Source organism: Vigna radiata, chromosome 10 (assembly GCF_000741045.1).
Source record: "Vigna radiata var. radiata cultivar VC1973A chromosome 10, Vradiata_ver6, whole genome shotgun sequence".
Taxonomy (NCBI): Eukaryota; Viridiplantae; Streptophyta; class Magnoliopsida; order Fabales; family Fabaceae; genus Vigna; species Vigna radiata.
Genome location: NC_028360.1, coordinates 20507770 through 20531935, shown reverse-complemented (window position 1 = coordinate 20531935; position 24166 = coordinate 20507770). Strand labels below are relative to the sequence as shown.

At 34.0% G+C, this 24166-nt stretch overlaps 3 protein-coding genes across 3 annotated transcripts; 1 reads left to right on the top strand and 2 right to left on the bottom strand.

Moving 5' to 3' along the window:
- Positions 1-791: 791 nt before the first annotated feature.
- On the top strand, positions 792-3402 carry LOC106775002. The gene is made up of 3 exons (XM_014662022.2): positions 792-1143; positions 1261-1796; positions 1938-3402. Exons 1-3 carry the CDS (start codon positions 1006-1008, stop codon positions 2386-2388), a joined length of 1125 nt encoding a protein of 374 aa, XP_014517508.1. The 5' UTR covers positions 792-1005; the 3' UTR covers positions 2389-3402.
- Positions 3403-3632: 230 nt separating this feature from the next.
- On the bottom strand, positions 3633-13354 carry LOC106775020. The gene is made up of 14 exons (XM_014662045.2): positions 12946-13354; positions 10604-10666; positions 9873-10307; positions 9646-9727; positions 8970-9031; positions 8741-8835; positions 8462-8541; positions 8244-8327; positions 7224-7340; positions 6244-6329; positions 6021-6127; positions 5716-5807; positions 5556-5632; positions 3633-4280 (listed from the first exon to the last, which is right to left on the bottom strand). The coding sequence occupies exons 1-14, from the start codon at positions 13096-13098 to the stop codon at positions 3786-3788; spliced, it is 2028 nt and encodes a 675-aa protein (XP_014517531.1). The 5' UTR covers positions 13099-13354; the 3' UTR covers positions 3633-3785.
- Positions 13355-15654: 2300 nt separating this feature from the next.
- On the bottom strand, positions 15655-23706 carry LOC106775019 (importin-4). Its single transcript, XM_014662044.2, has 21 exons — positions 23327-23706; positions 23082-23214; positions 22580-22716; positions 22437-22482; positions 21617-21829; positions 21024-21527; positions 20764-20898; positions 20441-20656; positions 20273-20362; positions 19952-20196; positions 19759-19847; positions 19308-19348; positions 18279-18309; positions 18051-18173; positions 17750-17967; positions 17582-17677; positions 17348-17460; positions 17031-17166; positions 16768-16872; positions 16323-16660; positions 15655-15970 (listed from the first exon to the last, which is right to left on the bottom strand). The coding sequence occupies exons 1-20, from the start codon at positions 23599-23601 to the stop codon at positions 16460-16462; spliced, it is 3147 nt and encodes a 1048-aa protein (XP_014517530.1). The 5' UTR covers positions 23602-23706; the 3' UTR covers positions 15655-15970; positions 16323-16459.
- Between the last annotated feature and the right edge of the window lie 460 nt (positions 23707-24166).

Here is a 24166-nt window from a genome sequence, read left to right as displayed (position 1 = left end):
TAATAACACATGAAAAAGAGAGTCTTACGTTAAAATAACTATATTTATTATTTTTAAAATTTGAAAAATTAAATGTATTAAGTTGGAAATAAATAAAAAATTAATTTCACATATAAATTAAACTGAAAACATGATTAATATTGCCCATGTATGGCTCACGAATTTTGTTTTTGTCACGAAGAATTATGTCAAAGTAAATGGTAATCCTAGTCTTACAGTAAATCTAATCTTAGAATATGTATGATATTGTCGCATAAACGATAACTCTTGTTTCAAAACATTGATCATCAACGTTGTGCAAGCTTTTCTATATCATGCCATTTTTTTTTTATTTTTGAAAAAAATATATTTGGCATATATATTATTATATGTATTATTGTTTTGGGTGTAGGCATAAAGTTAACCGTGTAAGTATTAGATACTCGTATGTAAGTTGAGTGTTGGGTTAAATCTTTTGTCCAAACCATTTGGAAGATATATGTAAAAGACACTTTGATATCAAAATTAAACATTTAACATTTCAAATATTTATAATACACTAAATATAGTTTAATTATAGATAATCATGTTTTACTTATGAATTGATCAGTATTAAGATTAATTGTCGACCAATCTTTGTATAACGGTCCATGATTGAAGTTGATAGTTCGTTCCGATGATCGTAGAATTATTATTATTATTTTATTCACCATAAAAAGAAATCAAATGAATATAATAGTAAAATATGAGTTAGTTGATAACAACCGTAACAAGAATTCTAATTAGAAGTTGGTTTACAACAAGTTGTGTTTTGAATAGAGATTATTACGTCTGATGGCACTAAATATAGGAAAAATGGAACGTAACATGAAAACAGATAACAAAACCAAAGTTGTCTGTTCAAACGTTTCTTGAAGTTTGTTTTGATGTAGCTCATCTCTTATCATCCTCTTGATTTGGTGTAAACTTTGTTGTCTTGTCTTTTTCTTCATCCCTCTCTTACATATCATCTTTTCTTCCATTCCAATGGGACACGGCCCACGCTCCCAACCATTGGATTTGACCAACATCTTCAAGATTTCAAAAAATAAGTCATTGAAAGACGTCACCAAGGCTTACAAATCGCTTATATCCAAACGGAATCATGACAAGAAAAGCCCCGGGGTAATCTCAACTTCATTTTCTTAAACAAAACATCTAACATTAATTGCTGTATATGTGAGATTCTAGCAGTGTTCATATGCATCATGTTTTGTCCTCATGGTTTTTTTATGCATGCAGAATCCGACAACACCCCCAGGGTCCGAGGAATTTGATAATAAGAGAGTGGATGAAGATATTTGGAGTCCTAAATTTTTGTCAAGGACAGCAAGTAGATTATCCAAAACACCAACACCAAAATCAAGGCCTATGTCAAGAAATGGAAGCCGGAGATCATGCACAACACCAAGTTCTCTATCAAGAAATTCTAGTCGAAAGAGTGCTACAGAAATTGCTGCATCATCTATCAAAAGGATGATGAGCAAAAGGAGTTCCTCCGCTTCTTTGTCAAGGAACAAAACTACATTGGACATCTCTGAGCCTGAGTTAACAAGCCATGCCGCCTCTCCAAGAAATGACGCAGAACATATATCTGGAATCTCTCTTTCAAGCAATCTGAGCCATAGATCCACAACACCTATCGTATTTTCACAGACAACATCTAGAAAGAAACCCCCAGATGTTGAGACAAAGCTACATTGCACACTTGAGGACTTATGTTTTGGATGCAATAAAAAGATTAGAATTAGCAGAGATGTCATCAAATATCCTCCTGGGTACGTTTCTGTCAAATGATTTCACAATGTTGCTAAGATTGCTGTAATTAGGAGACTACTTTTATGATAGGGTGTAGAAATTCAATGCTGTTCTCTATGATATGTGCTAAGAAGAGAGTTTCTAACTTAGTTTTGCAACAGGGTAATTGTCCAACAGGAGGAAGTTTTAAAAATTGAGGTAAAGCCAGGATGGAGAAAAGGAACAAGGATTACATTTGAAGGAGTGGGTGATGAGAAACCTGGATACCTTCCTGCTGACGTAATATTCTCGATTGATGAAAAGAAACACCCTTTGTATAGAAGAGATGGCGATGATTTGGAATTATGTGTTGAGATTCCTCTAGTAGACGCACTTACAGGCTGCTCCATAACAATCCCTCTACTGGGAGGGGAAAATATGAGTCTGTCATTTGAGAATACAGTAATACACCATGGATATGAGAAGATTATTAAAGGTCAAGGAATGCCAAACGCCAAAAACAACGGCACAAGAGGTGATCTTCGTGTCAAATTCCTGATTGATTTTCCCAAAGACTTAACTGAAGAGCAGCGGAGAGAAGCTGCTAGTATCTTGCAAGATTGTTGCCAATGATTGCTACAAAATAGAGGACAACAGAATATTTTATTATCAGTGTAAGAAATTTCTGGTATCGTGCATGCATATTCAGTCCTATCCAACTCACTCAAGCCGTGCACAGAGAATGAGGATGTTGAGTTGAGCTTCCACAAGAGGGAGGTCAGGGTTGAAAAACAAAGAATTTTCTACTGATGTTGTCTTCAGCAGTTATCTCCTTTATAAGTAGTCTGCCTCTTAATGTGGCCAAATGCAAAATCTTTTAGATTGAATATGTCAACTTGGCAACCAGCACAATTTGCACTATTCCAGGCAAAAATCTCATACAGAATGCAACTTCTACATTATTGCCATAGGTTACTTAGTCACAGGACATATCTGAGGAGATAAGTGTCGCCAAAGATATAATGTTTTGTATGTATCTATAACAGTAGGCAGCAATGCAACTAGAGTTTCACCATGCCTTTGTTATTTCAGCTTCTGCTACAATACAATGAGCAAATGTCCATTTGTACTCTTTTCAGCCAAACAAGACTAGAGATGGAAAAATTAAAGGGAAACTGAATACCAACTGGCAACATTTTAATATAGGTTGTGTAATAATATGCTTCCAGGTTCAAGGGCTGCAAATTAAGTCCCTCACCCACTAAACACTACTACCTGAGTCCCCCTCGTAAGAGAGCTAAGAAGATCAAATCAGATGAACTATCCAGCAAGTCTCAACGTTTCACGCAGAAGGGTAGCAACAAAGAACAAATAACCTCGTTACGAGAAACTGACGAGTTCTATAAACGAGGCTGAGAAGTCAAGTTTCCAACTTTCGATCACAAATTGACATAAAATCATGGACTATAGTTGATGGCAATATGCATATGACGGTATTAAGTATCTTATGGATTTGACAAATTCTTATTAAATTCTTTTGAGTTGAGACCCAGAGTTTCCTTTAACACGTACCATAAACACTATTTTAGGAGTATGCTATAATTTTATGTACTGTTCTTTAGTATTTTGGATGATTTTTAATTTTATGACTTTATCTATGGAATGAAACTTTATATTCGAATGCATTTACATAAAAAACAAATGTTGATTGTATACTCATACCATAAGTTTTTATAAAATAATTAATTTACACGTTTATCCGTACAAATGATTGAAATATATTTTAAAAGTTATTAATTTCATTTACAAGATAAAATAAACTTTTCCAAATGTTCCCTTTTGTTTCTACAGATTGATTCGATAGGGTAAAGAAAAGCTGTAAAGAAAAAGAATATATTATATATATATTATACAAACGTGTTTAGGTTTTTTTATCATTTGGACCGAGCAGAAAGCAGTCCAGTATATGATCTGACGTAGGTACATTGATTGTTCCTATATTAACAAGTTTTCCTTCATCCACTTCACCGCTATCTGTCATTATTATCCTGATTATCACGGTTCTCATCCCCAGCAACGGGTGTTTCATTGAAAACTTGTCCTTGCTCTCTCACATCTCTGAACATGGAAAAAAACGAGTTGAGGCCCTCAGACGAAGCACCTCCTAAGATCCATAATAACAAAGAACTGAATGAATTCATGGATCCAGGGTTGGGACCCCTTTCTGCTCGTCGGATGTCAGCTTGCTCAGGAATTTGTGCCTGGTTCGCAACCCTGTCTCTATTATTTTCTGACCGGGCTTGAGGTTCGCCAACTCCTGCTCCATTTTGAGGCACTGATTGATCAAAACCAGGTCTCAATCCTGATCCAGCAGGCAAATCTGTGTTAATTGAACTCGGGTTTCTTGTGTTCACTCTTGTGATGTGTAGCGTTGATGCAAGAAAGGTGGAAGAGGTAATGTGGAAATCTGGGTGTTGTTGAGGCTGTGACCGTCTATTTTGCATGTACCTTTGCAGTGCTGGTACCTAATAGTAAGAAAAGAAGTATTAGTTAAATTTCTGTAAAGTTATTCCACCAAATGGCTGTTTCTAACTTCAACAACGCCATTTTGTCGTGTTGTGTGAGCACATATATTTGATGAAAAGTCCCTAAGTTTAGAAAAGACTGAAATTACAATGACAAACATTCTCTTATTACGTAGAATTTCAGTGCCGAAAAAACAATGACTGGGTGATCGTTGTGCGATGGCAACTATGATGGTTTCAGCTCGTAAGAGAAAGGAGGGTTTGACGGTGGTGAATGAAAGCATGCAATGGCTGTGTGAATATTGTCAAACGAACAATGTGCATGAACAGAGCAATGTGGAGGAAAAAGAAGAAAAAAATGGGGAAAGGAAAACCTAGCTATATATAACCATAAAGAGTTCCTCTATTGTTATGAATTGTAGCTCTTAATCACATATGTAAAACCTTACAATAATAATTCAAAGTATAACATGAGAAACCCTAATAATGGAGAATATTCCTAATAACCAGCGGCACATATTTCCCTACTTACAAAAGATCAAATCATATCATTTTACATAAAGATGACTATAATAAAAGACATGTTGATGGTAGATAAGAACTAAACTCTGAAAATCATATTCATTTTCCAAATTCTATAATGTATTCCTTTGCACGTTTGTTTCAAACCTCGCAGTGAACCCATGTCATGTTATACCCTCATCAAGTATCCTTAAGACCAAAAAAAAAAAAAAAAAAAACAAGATGTAATAACGAGAGCTGAACCCAAGACACCATCAAACGTCCTTTAGGATATTCATCAAGCCAATAATATTTCACTCCTTTCGACCTCCGTTCTGAGCTCTGTTTTCATAATCCCTACCAAAATAATCCTCATCGGGAACAAATTGCCAGACAGCAAAACACATTGCTATTGCTACAAATGAAACTTTGCTATTGGTGGATCTACACTACAACATATTAAAGTAGCATTTATGGGGCGCCTTAAATGCGATTTATCATATGGCCAATTCCACTTTCGTTGACAATATGGTGAATATTAGTATAGAAGAGGTAATTGTCACAGTTTCATACAAATCTGGAGGATAAGCATCGCATTTAAATGTTTAATACCACTATCTGGGGGTAAATCTAATGGGGGCAATGATGTTAGCCCATTCTTGAGGCTCTCCTTCAAACCGGGGTTAACCCATTTCTACCACAAATAAAAAAATCCTAAGAATCCCAAACGGAAAGAAAATTATCAGGATCTGTAGTAAGACAATAGTCATATACCTCAAAACGATTCCAAAAGTACAGGATAAGGTGTTGCATAAAAGCTGCCGTTGTAGAGAGCGCCAAATATGAAAAACCTGAAGTTTTAAAATTCATTATTTCCTAATAAAATTAACTTAAACCAACAAAACCAAAAAAAGTGTACAACAGTATAGCATACCATAAGCGTAAGAGAAGAAATATATGTGGAAGACCAGGAAATACAGCAAAAAGAACCGAGGAAAGAACTTCATTGATATTGGTGTTCGGACACTGCAAGTTAGAATGAACACAGACATTAGATAACCATCATATGGGACCACAACCCAACAAATGTGGATGAACATGCATAATCGATATTGGTCCAGATATTAAAGAGACTTTATTGAGAACGAGCCTTTAGATGTTGCCTACTTTTACACACACACACACACACACACATAGAGAGAGAGAGAGAGAGAGAGAGAGAGAGAGAGAGAGAGATACCTAATAAGGGTAAATAGTTCACACAACCAGACAAGAATCAAGACCATGAAGGCAAGAAGCTGATCATCATAAAACTCAAAGAGAAAAAACAGAATCCCAATCATAATCTGCAGAGTAATAAGCAATTTATCAGCAAAAATAATAGAATAATAAATAGCACTAACACATGGCAATGCAAATAGAAACTATGGAGAAAAGCAAATCTATTATAACAAGTGCTTACAGGAACAAAAACTAGTGATTCAATCACATGTACAAAGATCAGCTGAAATGTTGGAAGGCGATGCCGTGCATGGTGTTGAAGCTGCACTGTAAAGACAAGAAGAGGTGATACACTAAACTCATTCCATTTGCAGTGAAGTATGGCAAAACTATGAACAGAATTGGCATATTTGATACTGGCAAATGACTATTTTATAATTAGCACACTTTATCCGTTAGACTTGGTGGATGAGTTTGACCTTTTGAATAAACCTTCCAATCGCTATTAGAAAATAGCATTAGAGATCAACTCTAATGATTGCACTGTAGTTTTCTTTTTCTCTCCCTGATTGGCGTTGGTTAGACATCTGGGCCAAGCTTATCACCTGGCCCATAGTCAGTGTCTGTCATATGTAAATAGGTGATTTCAATCGGTTGAAACTGACATTTACAGAATCAATACAACAGTGTATTTTCAGTCACATGATTCATTTTCTGTCTGAAGTCTATCATTGTATCAAGAGTGGGTTTTTGAACCCTATTGCGCTTGGACTTTTCTTCTAACCCTACATATGCCAATCCACTTCAATCCACGCCCACTTCTGTTGACTCATGTTCAATGGCAATGCCTTCTAATGCACCAAGAACCTTCTCTCATTGATTCCTATAACTTGAAACTAACATTTAAAGAATCAGTAATACTGTTTATTCTCAGATACACGAATCATTCTCTCTGAATTTTATCATGGTAACAAGTGCAGGGTCCCACCATTTATTTAAAATTAATTCCCCTTTTCTCCTCTCTCTAATTCTCTCCCTCTCCCTCTCCTATACCAAACAAACCCTTAACAATTGCCTCTAAATGTGTTCAGGGTGAATTTAAAAGCAAGCAATTAATACATGGGGTAATGGAAAAAATGACAGAATCAATTCAACAAGAAGGAATCACCAAATCAGTTTTCACACAATGAGACCTCCGCATAATGAACAAACAATTCCTACCCGTGAATTTCAGCATGCGAGTCTGTGTTTCTCTTAATGTAAATGACACTGACATCGTGGTAGTAAAAAACACAAACAAGGACATCATAAGCACACCACACTTCGTTACAAGGTAGTCTGCACAGGAAAAATGATAAATGTTACAAGCCAATAATAGAAGTTCTGAATTACATTTTACATGACAGAATACAGTATAATGCAAGCTGCAAAAGCAAATAAAACGAAAGAAACAATTTTTATATTTGAACTTTCTAAAGGAAAAAATTCCTCAGACTGATGTTGGTCATTTAAAAGAGGTGGCCAATTTGGTATAGAACGAGGCTGAAGAGTCCTGTTTTAAACTATATTTTTTCCAAGATCCAAAGATATAGTCACCTAGTGGACAGCAATGCCTTATTTCACAAATTTAGCCAGCCCATCTTTCTGTACAACTTACATGTTATTGTCGCTTAGGTTCTCTTCTAATCTTTTGCATTTCATTGCTCAATTGTCCTCTACTTAAACTACTTTGTTTAATGGTGTGTCATTTCTTGTTTAATTCATTCAATCATTGATCAAATATCTTCATAACATGTACCCTAAATAGCCCCACCTAATTTAACACACTTCCAAACCACACTCAAAAGTAATGCAATCAAGATGCATGACACTCCTGAAAGCATCATCCTTGAGAGTCCAAGGCTTCATCCCATAAAGTTAAACTTCTGAAGCAATTCTATATTGTATCTCAAAAATAAACATCTAGTAATGGAGTTATTTTAAAAAATGTAATAATATCAATTTCTACTCTATATATGTAAACTGATTTATTTAAAAAATAAATAAAATTGGTAGATAAGGTACTCAGAGGAATGTTGGCTCAAGCTAATCTAAAAATTTAAATTCAACCAATGAACTTTATGCTGTAAATCCCTTAAAAGACCAACTGAGATTATTGAGAAAACAGGAGAAACTCAATGAAATTGAGACCATGATGACAATCTCTTCAACTCAACCAAATATAAGAAGAAATCAACAAACCTCCAAACCTAGCTGGGCCTTCTGGAACTTCTTGTGCATAACTAAGGTTATAGAATTCCTTTGTTTGATAGTTATAAAGATAACCTGCCATTAAGTCCCACAAGAATTTGAGCCACATAATTAAATCCTGAAAGTTCAAAGTGCGTGGATGATAATGTTCAAAGCATCTGTTAGTGGACAACTATATAAATTAGTTTATCCAGAAAACAGGCAGTTACCTTGACCAGGAGAACTCAATAAACTATTGATTAAGATCGTATCATATCCAACAAATCTGTTTATGAGTAGTTGCTGCCACCTAAAAAATAAAAAATTCAATAGAAAAATACAGGGTAAATTCTGAATAAAATATTAAAGCGAAATCATGACAATCAGCAAAACAATTTAGTTCAAGTTAGACCCCTGAACATCAAAATTATTTAAAAGTGGCTTTCAATGGAGATGACTTGTTACTTTCCAGATTGAAATAATAAAATCATGCTAATACTTATTCTTACTTGTTTCCGAAGCAGGAGTGCCAAGCTGATATGCTAACATTGACAGTACGTATATTATGATGAGACTTGGCACTTTCAGGTAACAAGAAATATCCCTGCAGAATAAGACAACACAGCCAACTATATAGAAGAGAAGTTTCTGATAAATTACAGAAGCAACATCAAAAGTAGCTTCAACAAACTGACTACATTTCAGAAATACAAGTAGGTACATTTCAGAATTACATACCTTTTCCATAGTATATAGATATGTAGGTTCAAATAACTTGGCTTTCTTTTTAAGCCAATGCACTGAAATTGAAAGAAAACTTATTAAACAGAAGTACAAATATAATAGTGTGAGAAACAAAGAGAGTTGAATCAGATAAAAAATATACACATTCCTATAGCACAAACTCATATTGCAAATTACAGAGGGTCATAAATTAATTGTTTTCAATATTATGCTTCAAAAATTTCTACTAGAAGACAGTAAAACGTAATGAATTTCCGTAAGTATATAGATTCTAAATTCTAAGAATATATAACCCATTTTGCCGAAGCAACATTTATTAGCATGTGAAATTTACCAAGTGAGAAATACAGTGCAAAAGCCATTAACTTCTGAGGCTAATATTTTATCAAATAAAAACCAACATAAGTTTGTAACAAGACTCTTCCTTTTCTTCATGCCTCATGTAGTTTTAATTTGGATAAGTATATAAAATTCAACCAAAACTACAAAAACCCACTCTTCTGCTTTATAAGGAATGAAACAATTATCTAAACCAATTTTCTATTTGCAACACGCACACTTAGAGGCTTCTTGAAACATTGAAAGGAAACCCAACAAGCACGTTTTATTATTTATAAATGCCACTTGGCACAAACTATAATTTAAACATGAGAGGAAAAAATGTAACTACCTGCATTAGTATTAAGCTTGTCCAAATGAAGGATATGCATCCATTTGGGAATATCAAGATTTAGGTGTACACCAGCCATATTCTACACTTGAAAATTCAAAGCTTAGCAGAGCTTTAAGAAAAAATGGATATTGACTTAATTTTATAAATTCTGGCTAGAAACAAACCGCATCAGCATAACATATATGATCTAATCAAGCCCCAAAAAATAATGTAATTCTACTAACCCACAGCTTCTGGAAACTTCCAATAATCCGCATAGTGTGCCTCCAAATAAATGAGATACGCCTATACCACTTTTTACCAAAATGTATAATAGCTGCTTGTAATGTCTCTTTGGCAGATAAAGTGAAACTTTTTGGTGGCTCCTCGTCAATTTTGGTGACAGTATCTTCAACCACAGGCCACGTGTTTTGATTACCTGTAGAGGTTTCAGCTTGATGTTCAATAAACTCAGCATCAGTTTTCCAAAATTTGAATACCAATTTTCCTCTCCTAGAACCTAAGCCAATCCAGTTCCACCAAAACTTGGAAGCCAAAAATGTCAATTTATCTCCACTGGCATCGGACAACTCCATGTTATCTTTTACAACTTCTGTTTCGAGAGGATTTATTCTGTTTGATTCGGAATCATTATGAGACCACAGGCCGGCACTAGTTATCTACAACAAGGAATTCAAGTGTGTCATGTAGGCAGCAAAACAACCAAATGAGATAGTAGTTAAACCATGAAGTATGCTATTTGAAGCTACTAAAATGAAAGATGAAGGAAACTGGCAATTTCAGGGGTTTATATGAGAGGGGATAAGTTTTAAAACAAGTATATGCTTTCAGTATATCAATATTATATTTCTTCTAGCACAATAGTCAACATATATAAACATAGTCCAATTCAAAGAGAAAAAATTTTAAAAGCACAAATTAGAATATGCATTAAAGAATGGAAGCCCATATATACCTTAATCTGAATAAGTTGGGCTTCTGATGTCACAACTCCAGATAGCTCACTTGAACACCCAGGCTTCACATAGAGAAGAAAAACATATAAGAAACTAAACATTCTTTTATTAAAAAATTTAGTTGAATCTACAAGTTTTTCATTCTTAACACTGTCATGGAAGGTTAATATTACCAAGTTACTCTCATATCTCTCAATCTCTCTTTTTTCACTCACGCATTGGAAGCAATGGTCCCCAACCCTGTACACTTGCTCGTTAAATGAGGAAAAAAATATAAAAATGAATTTTATAATTCTGCAATATACCTTTATTAAATGTGAACTCTAGATATTGATAAGTGAAATTTATTTACAAAACTTAACTTTCTCAACAATTTAAAGAAAAATATAATTCTACAATTTACAACCTTAACTGGTTTTCTGTCATGTTTTCTTCAATCAGTACTACAATCTTTTCTCAGATTTAACTTGTCCTTTCTAGTGAGGCCACACATTCATAACATTCTCATTTCTGCTACCCACACCTTTCTCTCATGTTTTCCCTTTTAAAGCACAATATTTGCTACCACATAATATCATTTGGCATACATCAATACAATAAAGTTAACTCTAGTCTGATAGGTACTTTGTGATCACAAATAACCCCTGAGATCATTCTCAATTTTAGTCACCTGGCTTGTATTTTGAGTGTGATATCCTCGTTAATTTTTACATTATTACTGATTCAGAATATTTTAACTTGAAACCAATCTCCTACTTTTACTCTTGGGCCACATGTTTTCATCCATTGCAATTATGGCATACCCAATTTTAGTTTTGATTCATATTCTTTTCATCTATTACAAAAATTGCAATGACATAATCTTCCATGGTATTATCAGAACCACACCTGTTATTGACTCAATAAGATTACTAAGTTAATGCATCACTGGTCAAACCAGACAAATTAATACAAATTATAAAATTATCATGTAATGAGACACACACATATGTGAATATTTATGGTTGCATCACACATAACAAAATATGCAGTTGGCTTAGTGGTAAGCTATGCACACCTACAAAATAGAAGGTTCAAGGTTCAATTCAAACCGGTGGCTCTACCGTGCTATTTCTGTTTTGCTTTGTTAACTAGAGTAGTGTAGTGGTGAATGTGAGTAACAAGGCCGGTATCCAGTCCAATCAATCTAGACCAAGCTGAGTTTAATAACACTCCTAGGCCTTACTCTTAAGCAAAAACCCTATGATTTCAATTTCTAACTACTTACCTTAATTCTTCAATCGAAACTATATCATCCGCAAAAGGCATGAAATTTGGAAATTATCATTCTACGTCCTTGATAAGCACATCCAAAACTAGATTAAACAAGTAGGGGCTGAGGCTAAGCCTTGATGTAATTTTATCCCAGCATGAAAGTCCTTAGTCCCCCCTCTTGGAGTTCTCACACTTGTAATTTATCTTTTCATACATGAATTGTATGGCTATAAGCAAAGGGAACACCTTTCTTCTCCAACATCTTCCATAATACATCTCTTGGTACATGGTCACAAGTTTTTCCAAGATAATAAATTTTTAAAACCATATGTCAGTCTCTTTCTTTACTTTGGTACCTTTTCTTTAATCTCATAGGTAAATGGCTTCTGTAATCCATGGCACAAAACCAAATTGATTATTTGCAATCCTTATTTCATCTCTTATTCTACACTCAATCACATTCTCCCATAATTTCATACTGTAACCCATTAGTTTCATGCCTCTGCGGCATGTGCAGTTAGCACGTTTTAATTTCAATGGGGATGCCATTTGGACTTACAGCTTTAACATTTAGACTAGGAATCATGTAAAGTTCATCTGGTACACAAGCAAATTCCAAGACACTTGCAAAAAAAATATTTAAGAATTCCTGTGCATCTAGCATTTCCATTAACATAATCAATTGCAAAAGAACCACCATATTCTCTGGGCCTACAGAAGGTCATATAGCTAGAGAAAAATCAAATGAATAAGTCATGTCTAAACATTGTACCCGTACTTACTAACAAGTACTGTATGCTTATTCACTGGATAAGAACCCAAAGCCTATTTCTGACTAGGAATCCAGTCGACAGAACCACTCACAAACTAGCTCCAATCATCAAAACTGACTAAAACAATGTTTTGTTTTCAATGCTGCTTACTACACTTTATCCCAAATAGAGTTCACGATTATAGGATTAATTTTGAGGTATATTGAAGCATTCAAAAGTCATCAGAAACACTCACATGTAAACAGCATAAAATATAGCGACAGCACATGCAAACAATCGAAAAGCCCTAGAAGAAGCTGAAATTAAATAGAAACCTGCTGAACGTAATTGGCGTGCATAACAACGAGAATACAGAACAAGGTTATGGCAATAAATAGGTAGAGATACTCCAGAGCAACTCTGACTTTGGGCGTGAGCATCTGCGAAAACCTCTCCTGAACGCGAATGAAGGTCTGCTCCGGATCCATGGCGCCGGTGGACAATAGAAATTAAAATAGAGAGAATAAATTTTGGCGGAAGAATGATGGAAATCAAAGGTTCTGTATCGAAGGAGTGAATTTCATGTTCATCATCTTCACGTTTCCCACGAGGAATTATACTATTAAAATCAGAGAGAAGAAAAGAAACAGTGAAAATGAATTGAAGTTCTTTTCATGTCGCGTGGTCTGGCATGTTTGGTGAAGGGAATAAGTAATACCTAATCAGATATGGAATTAAGTTATTCCGTATTTGCCTCATGTCGTTCCCCATTTACCTTATATAATGAGGGAAAAAAAAGAAGATATAGATATAGATATATTTATAACTTAACCAATAGTTTGTTTATATTTAATTTCTTTTTTTTTATTTTATTTCAATATTAATAAAAATTTCCATCTAATCTCTCATTTTTTTTAAAGAAAACATGATGATTAATCACCTTTCATCTAATTAATATTAAAATCTTGATCTAAGAATTTTAATTTATGTCTAATAGAATTTTTAATCAACGAAAAGTAATATTTCTATATACTAAACTATTATATTATAAAAAAATTAAATTGAAGAATTTGATTGATGATTTTAAATCAAACAAAAATAAACTAACAATAAAATAAAAATATAATTAGGCATTATAATTTATATAACTTGAATTTGTAGTAAATAAGTATTTCATAACAAAATTATATTATACATATCTAAAATATACAGTAGGTAGATATTATACTATATTTACAATAAAAAAAATGTATTATGTTACAATGCTATATTTTGTTATTAATTTTTTAAAATATTAAAATATAGTTGAAAATGATAGATTAAAATAATTGATAAAAATTATTTATGTAGATAAAGACTAAACAAAAGTTGTGTCATATAAGTATTAAAGTGAATCAATTCCACTCATATGAGTTTTCTTAAAAATGAGTTAGTTCAACGATTATTTTTTGAGTCATAAATTTTGAAATCTGATTTATCTTATGGCAAATTAAAAATTAATATTTTCACTTACTTATAACTGTTTTATATTTGCGATTCGTTTTATTGTAGATCAACTTAATTTATTGTTTTATGTGATTGAAATCTAAGTGCTTATCCAATTCTCTCACTATTGTGATAAAAACATCTGTTCAAAATTAAAATATTATATAACTTAATAAATAAATAAATTAAATATTTAAACATAAAAATTTTAAAAAATCAAATCATAAATGTATAATTAAAAAAATATAATAAAAAATGATAAAATTTAAGAAAAAAATAATAAAATATTGTTGTTGATGAATTATAGATTAATCTACTCCTAATTCAACTTCAATTCGTTCAATATGTGGATTAAGTAAAATAGATTTAGTTTAACCTAGAGTAAAAAAAATTCAAATTTTCTCATCTCAATCCAATTTAAATCTAATGTCCGGGTTTGGAAAGTTTTTTTTTTTTCAAAAGTAAAAGAAATTAAACATGTGTCTAAATTGATCAAACTTAAAATAAATATTTCTTAAATAATTAGTTTCATACCATCACATTTAAAAAGTACTTTAAAAAGATAAACTATCTATTTTAAAACTAAATATATGAGAGAAACACAAAATTATAACTTTATTTTTTATTAAAAACATTTTTTTAAAATAAAATACAAACATACATCCAATAAATATATATATATATATATATATATATATATATATATATATATATATATATTTGAAAATTCTAATAAGTCTCTTTTGAAATTTTGATCTAATTTAGTCCCTCACTTTTATAAATATGTAAATTTAATTCTTTTAACCAAATTTTGTTAAGTTTATTTAACATTTCAAATGTATTTCATGATAACATTTGATTTGTTTACATTATTTAACATATTTTTTTTTCCATATTAATTGATAAATGCATTTAAAACCTCAAATAAACTTATTAAAATTTAGTTAAAAAAACTAAATTCATACAATTTTAAAGATAAGACACTAAATTAATCCAAAATTTCAAAGAGAAACTAATTCAAATTTTCACTAAAAATTAACAATTATTAGGCCAAAATATATTTAACCCTAATATTTATTTATTTTGAAGTCTTAAAGTATTGACTCAAAGTACAGAACACATTATCAGGCTGTACTTGGAATAATGCAAACTAATAATTAATTTATAAGATATAAAGAGAGTTAAAAAATAACTGTGTACTCTAAGTTAAACTGACTTGTCAATCAAACACACAAGTCAAAATGCATGAATACTTTATTATAGTAATTATAATGATATAATCATATTTCATTTTTCTGTTATTTCCTAAAATTTCTCATTTTATTACTGTAACCTCATATTTTTAGTTAATTAACCAAGTCTATTTAACACCAATAATAAGATTGTTACGCAAGAATGTAATCCAAGTAGAAAAATAAATCTGGAAGAATAGACTAACTTGATTTAGCCACCCTTATCCAAATGGAAGAATTCCCCGACTTATTCCAATCTTAAATTTCTAAAAGAAACAATAGTTGGACTTATACAGCTATAGTTCCTAAATTACAGAAAAATGAGAGAAGAGCAAATTGTGCAAGGTGGCTCCAAATTACGAAATCCAATAATTTTCAATCAGTTACAGGGTTTGATAAAGAACTATATAATATATCAAAAATACTTTTAAACCTCTGTTGATACACAAATGCCAATAACCCAACTCTCAACCCTCCTCCAAAGCCGGTGAAGAAAACAGACCAAACAAAATTTCATAACTCGGAACACAAGAAAATGATATATTTTAAAAACTAAAGAATAGCACAAGAAATAATTAATTAAAAAATGGGGAAGAAAGTGTCTCCCTAAAAAAATGAGAAGGCACTGAGAAACAGCAGCATCCTGCAGAAAGTAAAGAATCAAAAGTAAGCAGTTGATTGAATTCAATTCAAGGAAAACAAAATGAAAATGCAAATAATTCAGACAACTTTGTTAGGCAAGCTACCGGAAATATTTGTCTCAAGGAAAACTCTAACTAGCAAATCTTTTCCTACAAACGGAATTATAAATTAACGACAACTAGTAGTTGTACTTTCCTAAGTCTTTTCAAAGGGTAAGTTTTCAGAAGTAGCTGCAATATTCAGGATACCTAATAGATGAGAACAGGGACAGCGAACCATCCAAGGTGGTTTTGTATACATTTCGATGACATTTCATGTCAACTAATTGGTAAGATTTTTCAAAAGTAACATACCTGGTAAAGGCACTGAACTTCTGCCTGACCCAAACAGCTCCACTTAAAACTATTTAACAAGAGATTTCTTCAAAAACATAGTTGATAAGAACAAGTAAAAAATTGCATAAAATTTCAATCTGCCGTCGCTTGCACAATCAACTCCTTTGGGCAAACGAAGATAATGCGTTTGCATGTGCAGGTGGGAGGTTGCTCAGAAGAGGTTGCATTTGTTGCCCATATAACGAATTTAGATGAGAAAAAGCTCTGCCTACTACAGCTTTAACTTCAGGCGTCTCCACAGGTGACACCACAACTTGAGCAAAGAGATTAACTAATTCAGGTACTAGGGAGAGGATCTGCATTACATTTAGAAAAGGACAAACAGAATAAGGTAGTACAATATTATCAGAAGAAACAACAAAACAAGGAAAGAATCTTTCAACAGATTCGAAAAAAACAATACCTGGGGATTAGACGAGAGTACGAGTGTAGAGATACAACTATATACAGCCATAGACTCCTCACGGTCTTCTTTTAATGGAAGTACTCTCAAGAAAACAGGAAGAACCTGTAAAATGCATCAAAGACATGAACACGAACATTTGGAAATAAAGTATTCGCACAACAAAATTAAACTTGATATTATAACAATGCACTATCCAATTTAAGAATCCATGACAATTGTTATTGAGAAAGTGTGATCCGTACAAATCAAGCATGAATTACCTGGTTTAATGGGATAGATTCAGGGTGTACCATGATCATCCTTGCCACTGCTCCAGCAGCATTATCTCTCACTGCATCATCAGGCTCAGACTCACCAAACAAGGGATGGAGTCCCCGTAATATATTGTCATAGTATCTTGTATTGGATTAAAGAAAATGTAAAATATTGTGGAATAGAACCTTAACCTAAAATAGCATATACCATTTATACCAATTGACATTAATCATCATAAAAATAGCTCTTAGGTAAACTTAACCCAAAACACAGAAGGATTATCATGCAACTATCAAATGGGTCATAGAATGAAGAAGGATACTTTAAAGCTGGTTCGTGACCATTTTTGCACAACTCTCCAACACAAAATGCAGCATTCCTCCTATTAGTTGCCTCAGATGATGCTAGTTCTTTAAGTACCAAGGGCATCACCCTCTGAGAGATAATTCGAGATCAATTACAAATCAATTACAATTGTCAAAATTCCTACTATAATTTTAAAATAAGATCACAAAGGAAAAAGAAAGAGATTAGAAAAAGGAGAAACAAAAATTACATCAACATAGCTTGCAATAGGAGAACCCATGTTCTGAGCAACTTCAGCAAGGCAGGCAACTACCATGGTCCTATCTTGAGGAGGCCGAGAAGCTTTCTGCATTTCAAAGTGGAAATATTAATCTATGATTTACTCCTAAATAGTAAAAGTTATTGGTTACCAACTTACTGCAAATTTCATTAAAGGTTCAAATAGTTGCCCCAAAATGGGAGCAAATTGAGAACCCATGGACTTTGCAAATGCCGGCAGAATATCAGACACTGCATCCATCAGCACTTCATCATGTGCACTATCAACATCATCGATTTCACTGTCTGACTCTATCTGTTGACAAGCAGATTGCTCCCGAAGCAACAATGAAGTTGCATCAACAAGCTGCGCCAAGTCTGAAAGTATAGAAATCTCAACATTAGCATAAGTTCACCAGCAAAATGACTCTAACAAATTGGTCAAATAATTGTATGCTTACAAGGCTCAAGAGTTGCAAAACCATAATCTCTGATGATATCAGCCACACTCGTGCATGCTTGAGCAACCACTTCCTTGTCATCATCTTCAACCATAGACTTGATGTAAATAGTCATCACATTATCTGAAGAATCAAGCAGACTTGATAGGTTATACAGATAGAATGAAATGGTTTATCATTAACACGTACAAAATCAAAATATTTTATTATTGCAATAGATGCTCTCACCAAGAAGTTCTTTTGCTTTAGCAGCCCCTTCCTGAAAAAAAAAAAAAAGGCAGTGTCAATTGTGGTGTTTGAGAAAGAAAGGCTTCAAACTAAAAAACCAACATTCTAAAATTTGAGAAGACACTTTTCTTGATATGCTGTCACGCAGCAGCCATCTCCATACAACTGAAAGAGATAACCATCATTTTGGTCTTTGAATTGTAACACCTTAACTTAGCCTGGAATTAACAGAACTCAAAAATGGCACTAAAATTGGCTCCCATTTGTCATGTTAGCCAAAAATCTCACCTCACTAGTTAACACTGTTAACAGTGCTGATTTGACACATTCAGTGCCACGCACATGCCTATGTGTCCATCCACATTAAATTGGGAGACTTATTTAACACTGTGACCCTTCAGCTAAATGCAATGTACTAGTATGGAAATGAAGCAAAGGACTAGATTGCCTCATTCTCAGACTGTAACATGTTTATCATAACCTGATTAACCTGAATAAAAGAATACAAGGAAGACACTGCATTGAGCAGTAGCATACCAGCATGTCCATACTCCTACAAAAAACTAAATAACACATTTGGAGAATAAACGAGATTTTTAAACCAAATTCAATGCAAGTCTCCAGATTTCTAGAATTTTCTTTTGGAACAAAAACATCACATATGAAAACCAAACAGTGAAGGAATGTTAAAAGGTCGAAGACTCAAATACATGATCCCCTTTTTCACAAACTTAAGCTTGAACAACCAATACCAACCCTTCCTCTTGTTTTCATCAATTATACTTTCTCCAAACCCAGTCTGACCGACAGGATACAGTTTGAGGGGCTCTCAAGTTTTGTTAATTTCAAAGACGTTAAAGTTTCAAAGACAAATATAATGGTTTACTCCAATTGAAAACCATAATGGTCATTAGTTTTACATTTCTTTACTAGAGTACAGGGAAGCTACAAAGTTATTAAATAAAAAAATTCATCTTTGAAAAAGTAAGAATGCAAAATTAAACACAAGGAGGTGGTTTTCAAACTTACATGTTGACTTTGAAAGATTGCATGAGCAGCAGTTAACGCATCTGCAGTTAAAATCCAATATGCATCAGCAATTGATGGCAACATTTTGATAACCCAAGTAATGTAAAAGAAGGACATTCATAAATACTTGCATGAAAAAAAAAATGTAAAATATGATGCACACACAAACAATAGAGGGCAGTTTATTTCAATTTAATTACATTTTTCCTTTTTTTCCTTGTTAATTTTGTAAATTGACAAGTTTGAGCATAATCGTGGCACTCTACCTAATTCAGTGTCATTCAGATTAATATTATAAATGCGAAATCGCATTTTGCACTGAACAGACCAAAATAATCAATTAAAAAATACAAGATTCTTGCCATGCATAAATCCAAGAAACAGTAAAACGAGGTTAGGTAAAACAAACATTCTTAAAAACAGAACACTTTGAACAAAAAGATCCACTTACGTTTTAAAGAAATGATAGCCTGAAGTCTAACGTCTTCATGAAAATAGCCAGAGTGTTTAACCAATATTCTCAATGTCTCCTCCAAGTAGCTTAAAATGATTAAAGAATTCATACATAACAATTGTGGTTATTTTGTGGTTGTGAAAGGAGTAAAACCGGAACCAGACTATTAAAAAAATCAGTCAAAGGATACGGTGCAAAAGAAGTCTTTGTGTGCTGTGCAAAGAGGCCAAGGGCTTGGGTTGCAGCTGCCTTTTCATCCAACACACCTGTTCTAATACTTATATTTCGAACTCTTGGTTCATCATGAGCTTCATCGTCTGATGAAACTCCACCAAACCCATTAGCAACTTCATCATCACACTCATCAATGTCAACCGCAGAGCCATCGTCAAGATTGCACGAAGAAAATGCGAGAGGCACAACATGAGGAAGATACTGTTCACCAAAACAAAATTTCAACTGTAAAGATTGAGCAGGATATAGGATTAATGAATAGTTAATGTATGCAGACCTGTGCAAAACTGTCCTCCAAAATCTCAGCAACATTGCTGAAGAATCCATGGGTGTACTCACGAAGCTCACTGTAGTCCAGCCCAAATCCCTAAAAATGACAAGAAAATTCAGATTAATGTAGTACAAAGGCATAAACTGCAGACTGCGACATTGATAAGGCAATTACAGAAATCGCAGCTTCTATGTAAGGAGGTAATATCGGCTCCATTCTCACTCTCCCTACAGACATTGCAACAATTCCAACTAGTTCAGTTGCTCTTGCACGGGAACGGAGATCCTCATCATTAGTTAACACCATGAAACTTTTCATCAACTCTAAAACTCTTTCGGCATAAGGAATGAATGCTTGCTCTGCAGCAGAAGCAATAGAACCAATGGCAGACTGCAAGAACGTCATGTGAATAATATGAATTGAAATACAAAAACAAATGAATAGTTGATACATTGTGATTGCGACAATCTTTACAGCATACTGAATCTTCCACATACCATGCACGTTTCCTGCAAAACCCGGGAACTATTTTGGAGAGCTGTCAGTAGTCTCCCCATCAAAGGATCAAGGAAAGGAAGGATATCTTCACCCATGTTCTCACAAAAAGCAGCTAATGCATAATATGACTTCTCCTGCATGAATATAAATGTAATTATTAGACAACATGCAGAAACCATATTTAGCTTTTAGCTTTGGTAGTAGCATCTAAGGTAATTTTCTGCTGTATTGATAAGCCATTCTCTTCTCCAATGTGTACCTTCACTTCGTCAGATGCATCCTCAAGAGCATTTAAAATGCAGGGAAGAACACTTTCATAATGGGATACAATTTCAGGCTGCAAGTGCTCAGCAAATTGACCCAAAGCAAAGGAAGCTGCCCCTCTGACCATTTGTTCTGGATCCCTCAGAGCTCCAAGGACAATATGGAGAACAGGTTCCAGCTTACTTTTCATGAGCTCTAAACAACCTTCAGAAATGACACCCAAAGCAGTAACAGATGCTTCCCGAAACTTTGGGTTTGCATTTTGACAGCTTACAGAAGCAAATTCAAAAACTGGTTGAAAAACCTGCTTTGGGATGTTTAAAGCCATAGTATCAATAACTTCTGCAGCAGCCCTATCTGGAGCAAGATCATCATCTTCATTTTCATTAGTTGATTCAGCAAGCAAAGGGCATAAAACTTGAAGAATAGGTATGATCAGCTTATGTTTTTTCAATGTACTGGACTTGTACTTTGCCAGCCATGAAATGATTTGAATTGCCTGTTACATGGAGCAAATATCATGAACCTAGAGAATGAAACAACTATAACAGCAAGTGTATAAAAAAGTACTTTATGATCTTAACCAACCTGATGACGTGTATTAGACTCTAAATTTTGGCTTGAGCAAACCTCAAGGGAGAACTGCACTATAGATTTCACTGAATCTCCAAGAAGAGGTGCAGGAGATTCTATCAGCTCATCAAAAATTTCAAAAGCAAGTATGGCAACGTCTTCTTCTCCAGAGGCAAGGCACTGGCGTGATACATTCAAGATGCTTGGAATGAACTCACGAAACTTAATCTACACACAGATTCTAATTTATGAGTTGAGAGAGAGAGAGAGAGAGAGAGAAAAGGGACAAAATATATAATATGCAGATCTAGTTGAATAGGTAACAATTTTAGAAGCAGCTTACCAAAACCAAAAACTAAAATATAAGCTATTGGCTTCCTCATAGATACCAAATTAATGTAACGCACATCACACAGACATGATTACTTCCTATCATAAATTTTAAATAACTTCATAAAAAAACAAGTACTTAGAGCTCAGACATAAATTAAGTTCAGTCAGCATGTGTTACTCTTGCAAAGATCGCAAGTGCAAAATACTGCTATGCAGAACATTCAGTCACTAAGGTCATGTCTTTATACCAATACAGTAACTCACTTCAAAAATTGCAGATTATCCCGTACATCATTCATAATCTGGGAGCTGGTTGCAGTAAATTAATTCTCATTGATAGGAAACGTATTATATAATTTGAACTATGAACTTACTACGGCCAATACGGAAATCATTCACTAACTAAAAATGAAATCAGAACAATTTGCTAGCACTCAAGATAAAAACCATTAACAACACAATTTTTCCCTTTTATTTTACTACAGAAACAGCAGTGACTCACCACTTCATCCCCATCATGAGTGAATTCCAGGAATGATCCCACCGCCCTGACAGAACAGTCATAATTCTCAACAAACAACAAAAGGATACAAAAGTAATTGCCTCATATGGACAAAATTAGATAGATAAAAGAGATCAACTCACTTGAGGGCGGCAACTCTAACACGGTTGCTAGTCTCGTCCTGCAAGCACTTGAGTAGAAGAGCTTGCAGATCTGCAAAATACGGCCGAAAAGCATTCCCAATTGTTTCAGTTAAAGAGCTGAAGAGAATTAATGCCACCTTACATCCCAAAAAGCAACAAACAGAATTTGGTTAGATGCTAAGCTCGTCAGTATGCAAACAACATCTAGTTCAAAGCACTGAAACAAAAAGTAAACATAAAAAAAGGTTAACATCATCCATCTTCTCTAACCCACTATAAAATCCCACTCCACTAGCATCACTAAATCGCCTAAATAGATAATTCAATTGAACAAGATTATGTTCACTTTCATACAAATAAAAGTGTGTTTGGATTCAGTTTCAAACAACTGAACCAACATCGAAAGCAATCCAACCCAACCCTCACATTATTTCAATACATTCATTTTCCATTCCAACGGATTTCCAAACACACCTTAAAAACAATAGTTCTAAGTACTTACTTCTCGATGATCTTCCTGGCCACTCTGACTGCACTGGAAGAGAAAGGGCAGCAAATCGGGCCACTCCCCGGAGGGAACTGCGTACTTCGCAACAATACTTACAACGTTGGCACTCGCTTTCCTGACAGGAGGACTGCACAGCACAGAATTCGACAATTTGATTATTCGAATTTAGATGATAGCTTGCGCAATGAAACAAAGAAGAAGTTAGGGTTTATTTGAATAGGAGTAGAATAGGCAGGTACCTGTGCTCCATGGTAATGGTGTCAATGAGGGACTGCTTCACAAGTTGTTTGAGTTGGGGCGAGAGCTTGGCCCAGTGCCCGGTGATCTTCTTGCGGAGGAGAACGGCGGCTAGCTGGCGGACGTTGGGGGTTTTGGCGGTGCGCATGTGCTGGACTAGAGCGGGAACGACCTGGGGGTCCTTGGCGAGACGCTTAATTTGGTCTTCTGCTTGCCGGCGGGCGTCGTTGTCGGGCATGAGGAACTGAATCAGCAAGAGCTCAAGTGATTGCGCCATCGGATTCTTCTTCTTCCTCTTCTGCGCCTTCTGCTGCTTCAGCCTCTGCCTCTGCCTCCGCCGAGGGTTTTGATTTTCTTCACTATCTCGCTTTCAGGGGGAAACGTAACCTTTTATAGTATGTCTGCTGCCTCAGCCGCAACTTAACACACCTATGAAGGGTTTTGGACCCGTTACTGAATGATTAATAATTAACAGTAATATTATCATTAGCATAAGTTCGTTATAATTAAAAAAAAAACTAAAAAATAAAAAATCTCTTATTAGTATATATAGAGAATTTTGTTTAAAAATATATTAATTTTTAACAGATTTTAAAACATATTTGCGTGAGTATTTTTTTATTTATTTCCAAAGTTGATCTAAATGGACATTTTCATATGGTCCAGCACATGCGCACAGCCAAAACCCGCCAACGATTAATAAATTTCTGGTGGGTCGTTTGAGTATTTGAAAATACCGAATTTCTACATGCAGTAATTATGAAAATAGCTAAATTTAAATATATATATATATATATATATATATATATATATATATATATATATATATATATATATATATA

Coding starts and splice junctions, on each gene's coding strand:
- LOC106775019 (XM_014662044.2), bottom strand. CDS start 23,601: ATGGCGCAATCACTTGAGCTCTTGCTGATTCAGTTCCTCATGCCCGAC. Junction 22,483..22,579: donor GTTAGAGTTGCCGCCCTCAA/GTGAGTTGATCT, acceptor CTGTTCTGTCAG/GGCGGTGGGATCATTCCTGG. Junction 17,968..18,050: donor TTTTGCAACTCTTGAGCCTT/GTAAGCATACAA, acceptor CTATACTTTCAG/ACTTGGCGCAGCTTGTTGAT.
- LOC106775002 (XM_014662022.2), top strand. CDS start 1,006: ATGGGACACGGCCCACGCTCCCAACCATTGGATTTGACCAACATCTTC. Junction 1,144..1,260: donor ATGACAAGAAAAGCCCCGGG/GTAATCTCAACT, acceptor TTATGCATGCAG/AATCCGACAACACCCCCAGG. Junction 1,797..1,937: donor GTCATCAAATATCCTCCTGG/GTACGTTTCTGT, acceptor GTTTTGCAACAG/GGTAATTGTCCAACAGGAGG.
- LOC106775020 (XM_014662045.2), bottom strand. CDS start 13,098: ATGGATCCGGAGCAGACCTTCATTCGCGTTCAGGAGAGGTTTTCGCAG. Junction 8,836..8,969: donor ATCTATATACTATGGAAAAG/GTATGTAATTCT, acceptor CTTATTCTGCAG/GGATATTTCTTGTTACCTGA. Junction 8,328..8,461: donor ATTGAGTTCTCCTGGTCAAG/GTAACTGCCTGT, acceptor ACTTAATGGCAG/GTTATCTTTATAACTATCAA.